The sequence below is a fragment of the Phacochoerus africanus genome, chromosome 6 (genome assembly GCF_016906955.1).
Source record: "Phacochoerus africanus isolate WHEZ1 chromosome 6, ROS_Pafr_v1, whole genome shotgun sequence".
In the NCBI taxonomy this organism is placed as follows: Eukaryota; Metazoa; Chordata; class Mammalia; order Artiodactyla; family Suidae; genus Phacochoerus; species Phacochoerus africanus.
The window spans coordinates 84,237,937-84,258,307 of NC_062549.1; the positions used below are offsets into that span (position 1 = coordinate 84,237,937).

Here is a 20,371-nt window from a genome sequence, read left to right on the forward strand (position 1 = left end):
CCAAAAACCTACAATAGATACACACACAAAAAAGAAATCCAAATACAACTTAAAGATAATCATCAAGTCACGAGTGAACAAAAGAGGAAGGGGAGAAAAAAAAGACCTTCAAAAATCCAGAACAAAAGAACAAAATGGCAGTAAGAACATACATATCGATACATACTTTAAATATAGATTAAATGTTTGAACCAAAAGACACAGACTAGTTGAATGGATACAAAAACAAGATCTGTATATATGCTTTATATGAGAGACTTCAGATCTAGGGACACATACAGACTGAACATAAGGGGATAGAAAAGGTATTCCACGCAAGGGAAAAATCAAAAGAAAGTTGGGGAGTTCCCATCACGGAGAACTTGGGGACCTCAATGGTTAATGAACCCAACTAGTATCCATGAGGATGTGGATTTGGTCCCTGACCCTGCTCAGTGGGTTAGGGATCCGGCATTGCCAGGAGCTGTGGTGTAGGTCACAGACATGGCTCAGATCCCATGTGGCTCTGGCTGTGGTGTAGGCTGGCAGATGTAACTCTGATTCGATCCCTGCCTGGGAATCTCTGTATGCTGTGGGTGCAGCCCTAAAAAGACAAAAAAGAAAAAAGCAAGTTGGAGTAGCAGTACTCATATTAGACAAAATAAAACATAGTTATAAAAGACAAAGAAGGAAAATACATACTAATCAAAGTATCCAAGAGATAATATAACATATATTTTATATATGTATATGTATATATAAATTGCACCCAATATAGGAACGCCTCAGTATATAAGGGAAATGCTAAGAGTCATAAAAGGACAAACTGACAGTAACAACAATAGTGTGGGACATTAACAACCTGCTTACATCACTGGAAAGATCATCCACACAGAACATCAATAAGGAAACAGAGGCCTTAAGTGACACTTTACACCACATGGACTTGATTGATATTTATAGAGTATTCCATCTAGAAGCAACAGAATACACATTCTTTTCAAGTGCACAGGAAATAATCTCCAGGATAGATCAAATGCTGGGCCACAAAGCAAACCTAAGTAAAAAAAATATATATGATTTGAAATCATATCAAGCATCTTTTCCCATCATCATGCTATGAGATTAGAAATCAACTGTAAGGAAAAAAAAACTGCAAAACAACACAAACACCTGGAAGCTAAACAATTATGTTACTTAATAACCAATGGATTACTAGAGAAATCAAAGAGGAAATCAAAAAATACATAAGAGAAAAATGAAAACAAAAACACAATGACCCAAAAACAGCAAAAGAAGATCTAAGAGGAAAGTTTACAAAAGCAATACAATTTTACCTCAGGAAACAAGAAAAATCTCAAACAACCTAAGCTTATGCCTAAAGTAACTAGAGAAAGAAGAACAAAACCCAAAGTTAGAAGGAAAGAAATCATAAAGATCAGAGCAGAAATAAGTGAAATAGAAAAATTATAAAAAAGAATGAAACTAAAAGGTGGTTCTTTGAAAAAATAAATAAAATTGATAAACTTTTAGACAGACTCATTAAGAAAATGAGAGAAGGCTCAAATCATAAAATTAGAGATGAAAAAGGAGAAGTTACAACCGACATTACAGAAATACAAAGAATCATAAGAGATATTACAAGCAACTATATGGCCACATATTAGACATATTTGGGCAATATATAGGCATAGAGAACCTAGAAAACTGAGAAAAAATGAACAAATTCTTAAAAAGATACAATCTCCCAAGACTAAACCAGAGAGAAGTAGAAAACATGAATAGACCAGTCACAAATACTGAAATTGAGACTATGATTTTAAAACTCCCAGAAAACAAAAGTCCAGACCAGATGGCTTCACAGGTAAATTCTAACAAATATTCAGAGAAGAGTTAACACCTATTCTTCCGAAAAACTTCCAAAAAATTGCAGAAGAAGGAACACTCCCAAACTCATTTTATGAGGCCACCATCACCCTGATACCAAAACCAGAAAAAGATACACAAAAAAATTACAGACTAATATCACCAATGACATAGATGTAAAAATTCTCAACAAAACGAATCCAACAAAACATTAAAAGGATGATTCACCATCCTTTTAATGGGATCAAGTGGGATTTATCCCAGGCTGCAAGGATTTTTCAATATCTGCTGATCACTTGGTGTGATACAACACATTAACAAAGTGAATAAAAACCATATGACCATCTCAACAGATGTAGAAAAAACTTTTGACAAAATTCATGATAAAAATTCTCTCCAGAAAGTGGGCATTCAGGGAACCTACCTCAACATAACAAAGGCCATATATGACAAACCCACAGCTAACATCATTCTCAATGGTGAAAAACTGAAGACGTTTCCTACAAGATCAGGAACAAGACAAGGATATCCACTCCTACCAGTTTTATTCAACATAGTTTTGGAAGCCCTGGCTATGGCAATCATAAAAGAAATAAAAAGAATACAAATTGGAAATAAAAAGAATACAAATTGGAAAAGAAGTAAAACTATCACTGTTTGCAGATGGCATGATACTATACATAGAAAATGTATGTAGAAGACACTACCACAAAACTATCAGAGCTCACCAATGAATTCGGTAGTTACAGGATACAAAATTAATACACAGAAATCTGCTATATTTCTATACACTAACAATGAAAGATCAGAGAGAAATTAAGGCAACAATCCCATTTACCACTGCTTTCAAAAAGGATAAAATACCTAAGAATAAACCTACCTTAGGAAGCAAAAGACCTGTACTCTGAACACAATATGACATTGACGGAAGAAATTGAAGACGACAAAAACAGATGAAAAGATATACCATGTCCTCGGATTGAATCAATACTCAAGGCAATTTACAGATTCAATTCAATCTCTATCAAATTACCAATGGCATTTTTTTTGCATATATAGAACAAAAAAAATCTTAAAATTTGTATGCAAACACAAAGGACTCCAAATAGCCAAAGCAGTCTTTTTTATAAAGATTTTTATTTTTTCCATTAGAGTTGGTTTACAGTGTTCTGTCAATTTCTACTGCACAGCAAAGTGACCCAGTCAAACACACATATATACATTCTTTTTCTCACCTTATCCTCCATCATGTGACTAGATATAGGTCCCAGTGCTATACAGCAGGATCTCATTGCTTATCCATTGCAAAGGCAATAGTCTGCATCTATTAACCCCAAATTCCCAGTCCATCCCACTCTCTCCCCCTTCCCCTTAGCAAACACAAGTCTGTTTTCCAAGTCCATGAGTTTCTTTTCTGTGGAAGGGTTTATTTGTGCAGTATATTAGATCCCAGATATAAATGATAACATACAGTACTTGTCTTTCTCTTTCTGACTTACTTCACTTTAGTATAAATGTCTCTATTTCCATCCATGTTGCTGCAAATGGCATTATTTTGTTGTTTTTTTTTTTAATGGCTGAGTAGTGGCCAAAGCCATCTCTAGAAAGAAAAACGGAGCTGGAGGAATCAGGTTCCCTGACTTCAAACAATAACTATAAGGCTATAGTAATCAAAACAGTATGGTACTAGCATAAACACAGACTTATAAATCAAGTGAAAAGGATAAAGTCTCACAAATAAAGCCACACATCTCTAGTCAATTAATCTACAACAAAGGAGGCAAGAATATACAATGAAAAGACAGTCTTCAAAAAGTGGTGCTGGGAAAACTGGACAGTTACACATAAAAGAGTGAAATTAGAATATTCTCTAACACCATACACAAAAATAAACTCAAAATGGATCAAAGACCTAAAAGACCAGATACTATAAAATTCTTAAGAGGAAAATATAGGCAGAATACTCTTTTACATAAATCATAGCCATATCTTTTTAGATCTACCTCCTAGAGTAATGATAATCAAAACAAATAGGACCTAATTAAACTTAAAACCTTCTGCACAGCAAAGGAAACCATAAACAAAAAATCAAAAGAATGGGAGAAAATATATGCAAATGAAGCAACTGACGAGGGATTAATCTCCAAAACAACATTTCCTGCAACTTGATATCAAAAAAGCAAACAACCCAATCAAAAACTGGGCAAAGATCTAAACAGACATTTCTCCAAAGACGGATGGCCAAAAAGCACATGAAAAGATGATCTAATCGGTAAGTATTAGAGAAATGCAAATCAAAATTATACTGAGGTATCATCTCACACCAGTCTGAATGGTGATTATCAAAGGGTCTACAAACAAATTCTGGAGTGGGTGTGGATAAAAGAGAACCCTCCTATACTGCTGGTAGGCACATAAATTGGTACAGCCACTATGGAGAACAGCATGGATGTCCCTTAAAAGACTAAAAATGGAGCTACCATATGATGCAGCAATCCCACTCCTGGGCATGTATCTAGAGAAGAGTGTGATTCAGAGGTATACATGCACCTCAGTGTTCACTGCAGCACTATTCACAATAGTCAAAACATGGAAGCAACCTAAATGTCCACTGACAGATGAATGGATAAAGAAGATGTGGTACATATATGTATAATGGTATGTTAGCCATAAAAAAAGAATGAAATAATGTTATTTACAGCCAGCATGGATAGACTTAGAGATTATCATACTAAGTGAGAAAATCAGAAAAACAAATACATGATATCACTTATATGTGCAATCTAAAAAAAAAATGGTACAAATGAACTTGTTATTTACAAAACAGAAACAGACTCCTAGGCATAGAAAGCAAAATTCTGGTTACTAAAGGGGAAATGTAGGGGGAGAAATAAATTTGGGATTAACATATATACACTATTGTATAAGGACCTATATATAAAGCACAGGGAACTCTATCCAATATTCTGCAATAACCTATAGCAGAAAAGACTTTAGGAAGTAAATATATGGTATACATATAACTGGATCACTTTTCTGAACACCTGAAATAAACACCTGAAATAAATCAATTATATTCCAATATAAAATAAAAAATTTCAAAAATTAAATTATGTCAAAATATACACTTGACTTTAGCCAAAATGCCGAGAAACGACTGTGATGTCAAAAAAGTCAAAATATAAAACTGCCTTTCTTAGAAGTACTATTGTGGGGCTTCTGGTTCAAGATGCATATACTTATCTCCTCTTGTTCCCATGGCCCTACCAAAATGAGAGTCAAAGAATCAAAATAGTCGATGTCCACAACAAAGGAGAAAACAGGAAGAAACTTCCATGGAAGAGAGTTTTAAAAATCTGTTCAATACAGAAAGTAAATGAATGAATGATTAAGTGATGGAGCTAGGTAAAGGAAAATGATGCCTTCGGTACTCACAGAACAGGCTACACAGAAGTTAATCTACCTACTGAACTCTGGAGAGGCTCTGAACTCATGGACAGGTCCCTGGCCAGAGAGCAGAGGTTAACTTATGAGACTGGACATCTGTCCAAAGAATTGTCAACTTTCCCGACCCCATGCAAAGAAGTGATCTGTTCTTAGAGAACTAGGCAGCAAGAATGAATACTGATTCCCTAAGGCAAAACTCTCAATATTCTGGAATTTGTGATTCTGCCTTCACCTTAACATCTAGCTCCCTTGTTTGCTTTCCCTATAACAAGGCCTAATCTGCTGATACTCCTCATTGGACAACACAGAGCTCTTACTCATCTTTGCAGCCTCATTTTAACATGTGATTTAACCAAGGACTATCAAACAACCAAGGAAAGCCTGCAACATGGAAACAACAACAATGAATGAATGAATGAAATCAAGACAGGAAGACCATAATTCACAACTCAAAAGAATGAGGTAATCCAAGAAACAAATGCAAGCTAACATTTCTGCCCCACCAACCAGTACCCCAACCAGATTTGTAAAATTACTGCATCTATGATCCTAGTTTTTCTTTTCATCTCTCCTACTCAACACTGATGACTCACTATGGTACTTTAAATAGCATGATGGCAACTGTAGACTGAGAGGTATTGAGAATTTTGGGAGTTCCTGTTGTGGCTCAGTGGAAGTGAATATGACTAGGATCCATGAGGATGCAGGTCAATCCCTGGCCTCGCTTAGTGGGTTAAAGATCTGGCAATGCCGTGAGCTACGGTGGCAGATGAAGCTCAGACCTGGCATTGCTATGCTGTGGTGCAGGCCAGAGGCTATAGCTCCAATTCGACCCCTGGCCTGGGAACCTCCATATGCCATGACTGTGGCACTAAAAAGACAAAAAAATAAAAACAAAAATAAAAAATAAAATAAAAAAATCAGTCTCTGCCTAGTCTGAAAATGTCAGAGTTTCTAAGGGCTCTCTGTTGAGTCTTCTCTCTGCATCCTTTGAGATCTGCCTAAGCGATCTCATCCATATGCTACAAGAACCATTTAGGCAGAGGATTTGACTCTCCTTCACTGTATTTTCAGCACCCAGAACAGTGCCTGGCACACAGGGAAATGAATGCTGACATTATCTAAACCTCTCCACTGAGTTCTAGGCCAGGAAGACCAGCTGCCTGCTTGTTATTTCTAGATCTTGCCTCACCAGGGCCTCAAAACATTCTAAACTTGGTCTCTCTTCCCCATCCACTCTGAGATCCAAGTTAGAAACCTGCGCATTGTCTTTAGGTTTTTTCCTTTCATTCTCTCTTCCTGTATCCAATCCATCATCAAGGTCTCCTGATTTTTTACCAACATCACATCTCCTTTTTCTGCTCTAACTCTACTGTCACCACCCTTATCCAAGCCATTTCTTGCCTGGACTAGAGAAATGACCTAATAATTAAAGACTACATACTTCCTTTCTTGCCTTCCTCTAATATATCCATTAAAACCTCCTATCTTTTAGAAAATTCTGTTAATTCTCAACTTGATAAAATTCCTTGCTGTAGCTAAGAAGGCTCGATGTTTATGGTCCTTGCTTATTGTTTCAATCTCATCTTGTGCATTCTCCCTTTTGCTTGTTACTCTCCGGTGAGTGAAACTGTTCCTTTTATTTTTCATATGGATGCATCTCTTCTCTTGCTTCAGAGCTCAGCTTTTCATGTTACACCCTCAAAAAAAGTCTCAACAATTCTAGAAAGTAGTCTACCTTTCTCCACACTTTTCTCTACTACAGTATCCAGCTGATTTCCTTCTTAGCACTGATTACAAGTTAAAATCACTAAAAAGTTTTACAGTATGTTTCTCTTTCCCATTTAAATGTGAGCTTCAGGAAGGCGGGAACCACATTAACCTTGGTCACCAGTGTACCTTCAGTAAGTGCCTAGGATACTTTTTGGGAAAGGGGAGATGCCCAATAAATACTCATTAATTAAAGTTGCCTTGTTTCAGTCAGCAGGACAATTATGGCATGAAGCAATAAGGAGAATGGGAGATCTATACAAGTTATAAATACTCTAGCTTTCAAAATAACTGGTAGTCATTGTGTAACCATACTCAATTTCACCAATACAAAACCTACCTATTTCTCCTGGAGCTAGAGACAACATTCATCCAAAGCTTATTACAAATTTTAATGTCCTTTAAGTGGAATTTTAAGTGCAGTGTTTGAAATGAGTCCCATTTGCTTACATTAACAGATTTAACAATAGTTTCTATTGTCCACTACTGCCCAAACTCCCTTGTTAAGATCCTATATTTCGGTATCTTACACTATGATACACAGGAAAAGGTGGATCTACCCTTTACAAATCAGTTTATTATTAAAGTGTTTAAAGCATTATGTAATGGTTCTTTTTAACAAAACCCCATGGCACAAATCTCAAAAAATGTCTTATACCAAAAGTACTCTTGTTGCAGCCTATACATACTCTGAGACTCAACACTGTGTTTCTTCAGTTCTAAAACATGCTTTTTTTCACCTTTTAACTGAAGCTGGAATGCATGCCTCATACAATTTAAAGGTATTCTACAATTCCTATTAGTCAGTAGAAACACTTGCCATTATCTTTGCACAAGTTTATTATTTTTAAAGCAGTGATATGTAGTGTTTTATTTTTTATTGCAGTATAGGTGATTTATAACAATATATTAGGTTCAGATATACAGCAGAGTAATTCAGTATTTTGTTGATTATACTTCATTACAAGTTATTACTAGATAATGGGTATAATTTTGTCCTATATATACTTGTTGCATAGATGTATTAATATATGTTATTTGTTATATATTTATATATCTGTTAATCTCATACTCCTAAATTTGTCCCTGCCCCCTTTTCCCTTTGGCAACCACTACTTTGCTTTCTGTATCTATGAATCTGTTTCTACCAATTGAATCAAATATATTTGATTATTATTCTTGATGATAATCAAACAATTGCAATCCTTCAGTATTTTAGTAAATAAACCATTAAGAAAGTATTGCTTTATCTCTGCAACTTTTTTTTTTGCCTTTTGTCTTTTTAGGGCCGCACCTGTGGCATATGGAGGTTCTCAGGCTAGGAGTCTAAGCGGAGCTACAGCTGCTGGCTACACCACAGCCACAGCAATATCAGATCTGAACCTCATCTGCGACCTACACCACAGCTCACAGCAACATCAGATCCTTCCCACTGATCAAGGCCAGGGATCGAACCCACAACCTCATGGTTCCTAGTTGGATTCATTTCTGCTGCACCATGATGGGGACTCCAAAACTTTCTTTTGGTTATCATCTGATGAATGAACCATTATCAAAACTTGCAGAAAAGTTGTCCTTCAGTGGCTTGGTAGAAAATCTAGAGATGATAGTACAGTTCTCTTGTAAGAAATGCAGCATCACTAATACTCTTTATGGCACAGACACAACTATGTATGCAAACATGGACAATGAATGACTGAATGTGTAATTTTAGCAATACTTTTGCCAGTAGCTGAAATATTCTAACCACTGACAACAAACTTTAGAGCCTAAAAAGAATGAACATACAAAATATATGCCTGCAGCATAACAGAGAACATCACAAAACTCAATTACCTATAGAAAAGCAAAATAGAATCCTTAATTTCCAGTGGAATCATTGCTCAAGTTCATACCCAAGCCTTTATATAATTTTATACAGAGAATGGAGTCCAGAAAACACAGGGGAGAGGAAGGGAAATGGGAAGCCCAAGATCAAATTACCATCTTTTCCACAATGAAAAAGTTCATAAACATCTAGAGTCCTGGCAGATCAGAATACTGACTATAGACAGGAAAGGGACTTAAAAGTTACTGTGAGACTCCAGAAGGCAGTCTAGAAGGCAATGTTTCTGGGCAGCAGAGGGTAAGAGGAAGGGAGAAGAGTCCTTTAGAAATTTTGTGGAGGGAGGAAAAAAAAGCAAAGGGGGAGAGGAAATTTAGGACTCTCCTAGACAAAGCAGGGGAAAAAAATGGAAAGACCCACAATCACACCCCCAAACATCCTGAAAACATTCCAAGAAACCATAGTTTTGCTACACTGACAGAAGAGGGTGCACTTGAACTATGAATCTCAAACCACCCCAAATCACCAGCTCTGTCCAAGAAAGTCAAAAGAACAACATGTAACACATCTCCATCAACAGAAAGCCACTGTGAGAATAACACAGAAAATGAGAGTCAAAATGCTTTAGTTGATAACTCCTCCCTCTACCTCCGCCCCCCAAAAAATGAAGAAAACTGTAACACTCTACATTGTTAATGTATACATAAATTAAATGTCCTCAAATGAAAAGCTGGAGGATTTAAAAACATGCCCTGAATGAGAAACTTCAAAACTAAGAACAGAAAAAAGAAATGAGTTGATAAAACTCAGAAAACAAAAATTATATAGGAAAAGAGCTAAATTACAACCTGCCTAAGGAAGAACAGATTCAAATGAGAAGTTAATAAGGAAAACTGAAGAAAACAGAAAACTACCATGAGAAAAAAATTAAAGAAGTAACAAGGGTGTGAAAAAGCGACCATAATGAAAGATAGGTAAAGAAGACCAAACCAAACATACATATACTGGACTCCTTTAAGAAGAAAAATTAATGGAACAAAATATTAAACTATAATCTAATAAAACTGCAAGAAATAAGACCTAATTTTGCATACTGAGAGAGCCTGCCAAAGACCTGGGAAAACTGACCTGCAATAATACACTTAGAGAAATATCCCGGTAAAAGCTATTAGACTTTAAAGATAAAAAAAAAAAAAAATTCTTAAGGTCTCCAGGGAAAAAGATCAAAATAACTTAAAAGATCAAGAGAATGAAATGACCAAATCTCTAAAAAGCAACACAAAGCAATACAACAATGCAGCTGTATTTTCTAGAAATTCAAGGAAATAAAATGTAAACCAACAGAAAAAGTTTCAAACACCTCAGAACACAGTTACTACTATTCCCAAGAGCCCTTGATTAATCTACTAGGTCAAGACTGAGCAAACTTTCTGTAACAGCATCAAATAACACAGTAACCAACTTACAACTACAGGTGACATAATAAGACATAGAAACAATAGTAATGAGACTTTACACCACTCTCAATATGAGCTAAATCAAGTGGACAAAACAAAGAGATAAGGCAATTTAAACGACATAATAATGTAGAGCTTATGGACACTTGTCAAAACACTGCATCCTGATAAATAATGCATATTTTTCCACACACACCCACAAAACTGATTATACATTGTTAGCAAAAAACTACAGAACACTATTAACTTCCATAAGGTAGAAATATTATACACAACACTTTGATCACAATGCTATTATAATTTACTAACGAAAACAAGAAAGGCTTTTTCCATCGGGACATTTAAAAGCTTCATATTAACTCCTGGATTAAAATTGAGTTGAAACGACATAATTTTTAAAAAATGACAAAATACTATGCCAACAATGTATGGGATGCACTGCAAGCTATGTTTAAAATTCACTAAACTAAACAATACAAAAAAAAAAAGCAAACCCAAATTAACTAAATTCTGAGCCCCCCAAACTAGGAAAAGAACCACAAAGTACCAAGAAGATAAAAGCAGAAATGAATGAGGAAGAGAATAAAAAAATAGCAGATCTAATAAATTGAAATCCTGTTGTTTGAAAAAAAAAAGTAAGAAACGCTCTAGGCTAGCTTGATTAGGGTAAAAAAAGGAGAAGCACAAATATATAAGAAATGATGAGATAACCACTGAAACAAGAACTTCTAAAATCATGAGACTTAGTTTGCAGACTTAATTTTTTTTTTTCAGTCTTTTTTTGGGCCTCCAGCATATGGTGGTTCCCAAGCTAGGTTAGGGGTCGAATCGGAGCTGTAGCTGCTGGCCTACACCACAGCTACAGCAACGCAGGATCTGAGCCGCTTCTGCCACCTACACCACAGCTCCTGGCAATGCCGGATCCTTAACCCACTGAGCAAGGCCAGGGATCAAACCTGCATCTCATGGATACTAGCAGGATTCATTAACTGCTGAGCCACTATGGGAACTCCTGCAGACTTAATTTTAAACAAATTTGGAATCCTATATAAAATGCATAGTTTCCTAGGGAAATTACCAAAATTGATCCTATTAAAGTTAGAAAGCCTAATCAAATCAATTTTCATAGAAGAAACAGAGAAAGTTATCAAGGGAATTGGCCCACAAAAGTTCACCAGTCCCAGAATGTACAACCTGTGTGAGAAAAATTTTAAGACAAGACTTGAAAGACCCAAAAGCAGATTTAAACAATAGAAAGATGTCTCTTGTTTTTGGATGTTTTCAATACTAGTCTCTTGTCTATGGATAGTTTTCAACATTAAAGATTTCAGTCCTCCCAAGTTAATTTATAAATGTAATGCAATCTAAGGAACTTAATGGTGCTAAACTGAAGTGAGCGATACTTCTGCCTATACTTTTTTGTTTGAACTATGTTAATGCATCACACATTCAGAAGATAATAAAAACCAACAAAGATGAGAAAAAACAAAATTGGAATAAAACAAGCAAAAAGACTTTCAAATGAATAATTTAACTACACTGAGGGGGAAAAAAAAGGACTCCAAAAACTTTGAATACAGTTTTGACTATCTTCAGACTAAAACTGCAAAAAAAATGCGAACTATTAATATGCGTTTTTTAAAATGGTGGTAACACTTAATTCTAAAATAACTTTTAATGCATTCTAGGACTAAACAAATAAAAATTTTGAGCACCAGGATTTTCCACTCACAAGGGCAATACAAAAACGGAAAACTAGAGAACTCTAACAGTTTTAAATTGGAATTGTGGAGTTCCTGTCATTACTCAGTGGTTAACGAATTTGACTAGGAACCATAAGGTTTCTGGTTTGATCCCTGGCCTTGCTCAGTGGGTTAAGGATCCAGTGTTGCCATGAGGTGTGGTGTAGGTCACAGACGCGGCTCGGATCCTGCGTTGCTGTGGCTCTGGCGTAGGCCAGTGGCTACAGCTCTGATTAGATCCCCTAGCCTGGGAACCTCCATATGCTGAGGGTGTGGCCCTAGAAAAAAAAAATACACACATAAATAAATAGGAATTGTAAGTTTAGTATAAACTCGTGGTGAGATAAAGACAGAGGGAAAGAGGGAGGGAGGAAGAGGGGCAGGCAGGGGACACTAACTACATAAAAATGTGTATGGAGGGTATGTAATACATGTATCTAACTCTCCCCAGTAAGGGGAACTAGAATCAATAACACTCTAGTAGGAATGAACAGACCGAGCACCCAGATCCTATCTCCTAAATATTCTCCTCTGCTAAAAGGAATCAGGGCTCCTTGGATAAAGGGCTAATTCAAAACTGAAGCAGGAAAAGTAAAAAATGAATCTGAACTACATGAATAAAGGAAAGACGTACTCAAAGCATTCAGGCAGCACTGTAAAAAAACAAAACAAAACAAAACAAAAAACCCAAACAATAAAGAAACCACTACTTTGAAAGGACTTCCACTGGCCATAAAAAATAATCTGAGCATAAAAATAAATTGATAATAAAAGATTATAGCCCACTGAATAAGGTATATGTCAGTTCGTACTCATATAAATAAATGGGAAAAAAGTGAGCAAAAAGGAAAAGCTCCTTACAGTAGAATGCTAACCAAATAAATATACAAACCACAATCAGATTAGGAAACCACCATTTCAGTAATAACTGATTCAGGCAAAAATCAGTGGATACTAAAACTAGCAGATTATCGCTTCTCGGCCTTTTGGCTAAGATCAAGTGTAAAACTAGCAGATTAAAGTCTGAGGAATAGATTATCTACCAAATCTCAAAAAATCTCCCAAAAGAGAAGTTATTTATAAGGTGAAAGACAGTAACTCTTCAATAAAGAAGTTTAACAGACACTATCTTAACCAAGCCATCAAAGTTATCAGCAACGAGACTGCTATCATACACCTTAAAATTTGACACACTGAGAAAGACACATCACTTGTGTGTTACTCCTATTAAGAATACGTAACCTTGGAGTTCCTGTAGTGGCTCAGCAGTAACAAATTCAACTAGTAACCATGAGGTTATGGATTTGATCCCTGGCCTTGCTCAGTGTGTTAAGGGTCCCGTGTTGCCATGAGCTGTGGTGTAGGTTGCAGATGCAGCTTGGATCTGGCATTGCTGTGGTGTAGGCCAGAGGCTGTAACTCCGATTCAACCCCTAGCCTGGGAATTTCCATAATGCCGAAGGTGTGGCCCTAAAAAGTGTATGTGTGTGGGGGGGGGAGAAAATACATAACCTCAATCTAACAATGAGGAAATAGAGTAAAACTCAAACTGAGAAACATTTTACAAAGTCATTGGCCTACACGCTTCAGAAAAGCTCAAGATAAGGAAAGTCAAAAGACTGAGGAACTATTCCAGACTAAAGGAGCCTAAAGAGACATAATAACTAAGGGCAACATGTCATCCAGGGTTGGACCTTAGACTTTTTTTTTTTTCTTGCGCTATAGAAGATATTAATGGAACTAGTAAAATATTTATATGGGCTTTAGATTAGATAGCAGCATTGTATCACCAGCAATATCCTGTTTATATAACTGCATTATGGCAATATACATGTTCTTGTTCTTAGGAACAACCCACTGATACTCAGGGGTGAAAAGGCATAATGATAACTCTCGAGTGGTTTAGGAAAAGAAATAGCGTATATATATTTAGAAAGTTACAAATAAAATGTTAAATTAACAATTAGAGAATCTGAGAAAATGGCATATATATCTTCCTTGTACTAGTCTTACAACTTTTCTATAAACCTGAAATTATTTCAAAATAAAATACTTTCAATTTATTTCACTTCTATACATCCTGTAACACAAGAATTGTATATAATAAAAGATCTATATAAATAAATATATTCTTTCATCAGTACAGAAATTCTAAGTGATAAAGCCCTGTGAGTTTATTTGGTAGTTTATTATTTTTAGCCATATACAAAGTAACAATGTGCCTTACAATCAATAAAATATTGTACTCAATGAAATATAATGATTCCAAAATTTCATAGGAAAATTTTGGCTAAGAAGGCAAAAACTAATCCTACCATATTTTCTCAGTTTTAAGAAGTCAATATCACCATCACAAAATCACTATAAATACCTGGTGTTGCTGGAATAATCCCACATGGCCACATCTAGGAGGCTCCGAACCCAGGTCTTAGAGGGCTCCTTGAGAAATTTTTGCTGGTAGATCCCTACCACAAGATCCTCTACAGTGACAAGTTCTAGATCTTGCCTGATTTCTTCCATTGGTAAACAGAAAGCACACATAATTAGTGACTTTAGGTACACAGAACATGTACATCAAAATGGAACAAATACAGACATCAAAATGCATTTGAACAGAGACCCAGTTTAACTTACCTGATGACTTTGCCATATACTTCAAACACCAGTTGACTCTGGCTCTATCATCAGACTGAAGAAAGGAAAAAAATTTACTTGCATTTTCTCCTCTCCTGATTTACTTTAATTAATGCAGTTTTTTCAAATTTGGCGGGGTGGGTGGTAGAAGGGGCAGAGTGGTGGGAAGGGAGAAGACTGAAGTTTGTGATGAACTAAATAAGCATTGTCAAAAAAAAAAAAAAGCAACACATACTAGAAAAGACTACTGCTATTAATAGCCAGCTACATTCACAAAGGAAAGTTAACATTTTATGAACAGCAAGCGAGACATAGGGGAAGCAAATGAAGAAATCAATGTTCAGAAAAAGATAAATAAGAAATTGCGTTCATGGTGACACAAATAGTAAGGTTAAAACCCAATTCTTGGAGTTCCCGTGGTGGCGTAGTGGTTAACGAATCCGAATAGGAACCATGAGGTTGTGGGTTCAATTCCTGGCCTTGCTCAGTGGGTTAAAGATCCGGCGTTGCCGAGAGCTGTGGTGTAGGTTGCAGAAGCGGCTCGGATCTGGTGATGCTGTGGCTCTGGCGTAGGCCGGTGGCTACAGCTCTGATTCGACCCCTAGCCTGGGAACCTCCATATGCTCCGGGAGCAGCTCAAGAAAAGGCAAAAAGACAAAAAACAAACAAACAAAACGAAACCCAATTCTTCAATACCTAGCCTAAAAGAAATATAGACAAAACAAAGTATAAAGGTTATAAAAAGATCAAGGAGTATTCCCATCGTGGCTCAGCAGTAACAAGCCCAACTACTGTCCATGACAGGGGTTCCATCCCTGGACTTGCTCAGTGGGTTAAGGATCTGGCGTTGCCATGAGCTGTGGTATAGGCCAGCAGCTGCAGCTCTTATTTGCCCCTAGCCTGGGAACTTCCATATGCCACACCTGTGGCCCTAAAAAGACAAAAAGATCAAAGGATTGCCACAAAAAAGTTCTGAATAAATAATACTCTTGTCTAGAAGGACAGGAGTGTGGATTAGAAATCCATCCCTCAGGGTAAAAAGATAGTGAATATATTTTAGAAAGAGGAATAACATGAAATTTACCAAAACTGAAATACATTCAGTTTTTGCAGTCTTCAAAACCCATCCAAACCAGAGAAATTTAGAAGACATTATACCCAATTACATTCAAAACAGTTAACCAAGAATGAACATGTTTTAACACACACACCTAATACACAGACAAAGTTCTTTCTTTGGGCATCTTTCATGGATCTTTTGGTTTCTAAGTGGATGCTTTAAAATAAACTATTACATTGAAATTACCTTGCAGTAAATAGGTGGCCACTTCCCTGAGTTTGGACGAATAAATCTATAAAGGTTTTGTAACACAGTTGCTTGATCATGCTCAGATTCAAAATGTGAAATAGGAATCTTGTGACTAGAATCACCTGAAGGAAATAAAAACAAAATAGGAGTTCAAATTTTGACTACGATAATTATGGAGTAGGTACAGAAACAGGAGTCCAAGAAGGGAGTAATGGGTAACTCGTACTCGAGCGCTTGTACCAAGCCTGGTTATGGTTAGGTACTTCATATGTTTTATCTCATATTCTTATGAGGAATATACACAGTACTAGAGAAGAGATGACTGAGAATCACCAAGGTCAGCAGTGAATAACTAGTGAACACTGGAATCAAGACTCAAACTCAGGTTTAAGTGAAAGAGCCTATATAGTTATTTTCACTATTCCTAGGTGGCCTTTCATGAATCTTTTATTAATAAGGCTGGGGACCTTAACAGTGGTGACTACCTTTTAATTGATTGTATGATGAATATTTCTACTTCCAGTAAAACATGAACCAAGTTAATTCAGATCAACCTCTTTACAAAAATCTAAAATGCTTGAGGATAACAAGAACACCTATAGTAGCAAGGAAATATTAGATGAAGATGCAGGAGAACACAGAAGTCCAGAGAGGTGAGCCTAGCTTTTGAGACAGTTTTTCCCCTGGAGTCATTTGCTAATTCCAGAAGGGTAAGTTTAATGGCTGAGAAGTGTGCTTCTTGGGGCCTGGTTTGTGAGATGTAGGGTGTCTAGAAAAAGTAAACACAAGCCTTCTCCAGAAGAAGTGAACATCACTATAAGCTTCAAATAACTTTAAATCATTCTTTTCAAAGAGTCTATACAAATAATCAGGCACACAAAGAAACAAGAGTGAGAACCAAAACCAAGTTGATAGAAAAAGATCAGAAGGGTGTCCAGATGAAGTTATTGGACACAGATTTTAAATAATCAAACATATTTGATAGGATCAAATAATGAATTTCAGCATAAAAGTGGAAACTATAAAAAAGAATACAAGGCGAGTTTAACTTCTGATAATGACAGACTGGGGAAAGCTAAACATACAAAGCACCTGCTTTAAAGCACTGCAGACACAAAAATGCAGTGAAGAATTATGGGCCCAAAATCATAGAAAGGAAGAAATCCTAGAGACTGAATCCAGCATTTCAGTTTGTTGGTAATTTGGGCATTTACCAATTTTAGAAGAGGAGACATAGAAGGTGAGAAACGGAGAAGTTTAACAGTCCCAGAGCTAATAAGAATTAAAAATATTACTATAGTATTACTTGTGTGTATACATATATGTAAATTTATAAATTAAAAAATATTCATTTTCTTCTGTCCTCCACCATTTATGCTGTGAAGTCAATTATAAATATTACTGATTTTTTGGTTGGTAATCTGTCCACCTTCCTTTTTTTTTAAAATCAACTAGAAATAAAAACAAAAAACATCAACTAGAAATAGACTGACTCTCTTAAGTCTAAACTCAATTTTAAATTATCTTAATCTCTGAAATGGGATTAAAGCAACCTGAGATGGCTAGTGACTCCAGCTTTCTGCCAGAATCACAAATCTATGGAGAGGAATAACAAGTTTTCATATCCACTGTTCAGTACTCAAAAACAACCAGACATATTGAGAACTAAAAACTTTATGGAACAGCAAGATAACCAACAGATTATAAAAATACATCAAAAAAGAAGATCCCTGTAATAGGGTTATCAAACATGAGATTTTTAAAATAATGAGGCTTATTATATTCAAGGAAATAAAAAATACTGGTAACTTCAACAGAACTATAAAAAAGATCCAAATGTAAACTCAAAAACTGAGAATACATTCTCTAACCTGTTTTAGGATGGCCAAATAGCCTTGGTAACAAAATTAAGATTAACCTCAGTCTTTGACATGAATGCACAAATCCTAATACAAAATTTTAACAAACCAAATCTGGCAACTTAATTAAGAGTTATACAGTACCATGTTGGATTTGTTGCTGGAATGTAAGGTGGTTTAACAATAATAAATCACCATGTAAACAAAAGACATAAATCAAGTGATATACAGAAAGAGTACTCATTAATATGTACAACTGATATCTCTTGCCAAACTGGGAACAGAAGGGAACTTCTTTATCCTGATAAAAGAATACATACTAAAAAATGAAAACTAGAGCAAAAAGTGTACTCACTGGTGAAACATCATTAACTAGAGAGCCTAACCAGAATGAATACTAAGACAAAACAAGTTTTAAATTTTTAAAATAAAAGATGCATACTAAAAAGAAAAATCACAGATATGATTATATAAGGAATTTGCTAAAAACTCGGTTTAGCAAAGGTGGGATAAAACCAAAATGCAAGGAGTTCCCACTGTGGCACGGTGGGGTAAGAACCTGACTGCAGTGGCTCTGGTCACTGTGGAGACATGGGTTCAATCCCCGACCTGACCCAGTGGGTTAAAGTATCTGAAGTTGCCACAGTCGTGGCATAGGTCACAGCTGCAGTTCACGTACAGTCTCTGGCTTGGGAACTTCCATATGCCACAGGTACAGCCATTAAAACACACACAGACACATAAACACAAAAGTAAACAATTAGAAAATATAATTTTAAGAGATATTTATAATAGCTATAAAAATGGTAAACTATAATAAGATTAATACTATGGAAAAAATAAGATTTTATTGTAAAGCATTACAGATTCAAGCAATAAGAGTAACCCCATGTTCACATAAAGAATCAATATCATGAAGCTGTCAGTTCTATGACAAATGACCTAAAGATTTAAAGGTTATTCCAAATTCTGAGATTCTAAGGTTCAGAAAGGCTTTTGTGAAGCATGATACACTAAGTTGTATGTGGAAGAGTAAAGGGTTAAGAATAGCTAAGATATTCCAAAAGAATAAAGTCAATGTTGTCAAAATGTTTTAATATGATATGGGAGACAAACAGATCAACAGAAGATATAAATAAGGCTCAGGTGGAGTGTTCTGGTGGCTCAGTGGGTTAAGGATCCAGTGTTGTCATTGCTGTGGTGCAGGTTGATCCCTGGCCTGTGAAATTCTGCATGATGCAAGTGTGGCCAAAAAAAAAAAAAAGACTCATGCATAAACATAAATGTGATTTGGTACAGGTGACACTACATATTTGGGAACAAATTGATTATCCAATAAATGATGCTGAGACAACCGATTATCCACATGGGAAAAAAATGAAATTGAATTTTTACCTCACATCATACACAAGTCAATTCCAAGTGGAATAAGAACCTAGATGTGAAAAACTATAGAAGAAAATTAAGATATTTTCATGGCCTTCAGGTAGAAGGGAATTCTTAAATAAGACAATAACACTCCCCCAAACAATGAGAGAAAAGATAGTTACTAAACTAAAAGTAAAAATTTCTGTTCATTAAAATACACTATAATGTAGAGTTCCTGTTGTGGCTCAGTGGAAACCAACTTGACTAGTATCCATGAGGATGCGGATTTGATCCCTGGCCTCACTCAAGGGGTTAAGGATCCAGCGTTGCCATTAGTTGTGGTGTAGGTCATAGATGTAGCTTGGCTCTGGCATTGCTGTGGCTGTGGTGTAAGCCAGAAGCTGCAGCTCTGATTCAACCCCTAGCCCAGGAAATTCCATGTGCTGCTGGTGTGGCCCTAAAAACAAAAAACTACTAAGAGAAAAAAAACCCCATCATAATGAGAGTAAAAACTGCAAGGAACAAACCGAAATTAGGGATCTGCACACAATTAAATAAAAAAATATATATAATAAACTCCTATAAACCATTAAAGATGACAATCCAATAGAGAAATGGGGAAAAGACACTGCTGAGTTAAAAAAAAATTACAGGTAAAGAATTGGATTGTGATGATCATTGTACAACTATAAATGTAATAAATTGAGTAATAAAAATAAATTAAAAAATAAAAATAGAATAAAAAGAAATTTATACAGTATCATATAAAAATCTAAATAGCAAAATTAAATGTACCATATAAATACATATCTACCGTAAAACTATTCATAAAACAAATAATACAAAATTCAGAATAGTGGCTCTTTTAGGAGGGAGGATACAATTAAGGAGAAATATAGGAGCCTTCAATAAGTAATGGCAAAGTACTATTTCTTCAGCAGACTGGCAGCTGAACTGCTGTTCATTAATATTCTTTATACCTTGGAATTCCTGCTGTGACTCAGAGGTAACGAACCTGACTAGTCTCCATTAGGACGCAGGTTCAATCCCTGGCCTTGCTCAGTGGGTTAAGGATCTGGCATTGCCATGAGCTGTGGTGTAGGTCGCAGACATGGC

At 35.9% G+C, this 20,371-nt stretch overlaps 1 protein-coding gene across 1 annotated transcript in view; it reads right to left on the bottom strand.

Annotated features, from left to right (window-relative positions):
• Positions 1–20,371, bottom strand: part of MAEL (maelstrom spermatogenic transposon silencer) — a 48,385-nt gene that overhangs the window by 21,676 nt on the left and 6,338 nt on the right. Inside the window, exons 6-8 of the mRNA XM_047782976.1 lie at positions 16,026–16,150; positions 14,720–14,774; positions 14,457–14,598 (exon numbers count right to left, since the gene is read on the bottom strand). Coding sequence (XP_047638932.1) covers positions 14,457–14,598; positions 14,720–14,774; positions 16,026–16,150 — 322 coding nt within the window. The remainder of the gene's footprint in view (positions 1–14,456; positions 14,599–14,719; positions 14,775–16,025; positions 16,151–20,371) is intronic.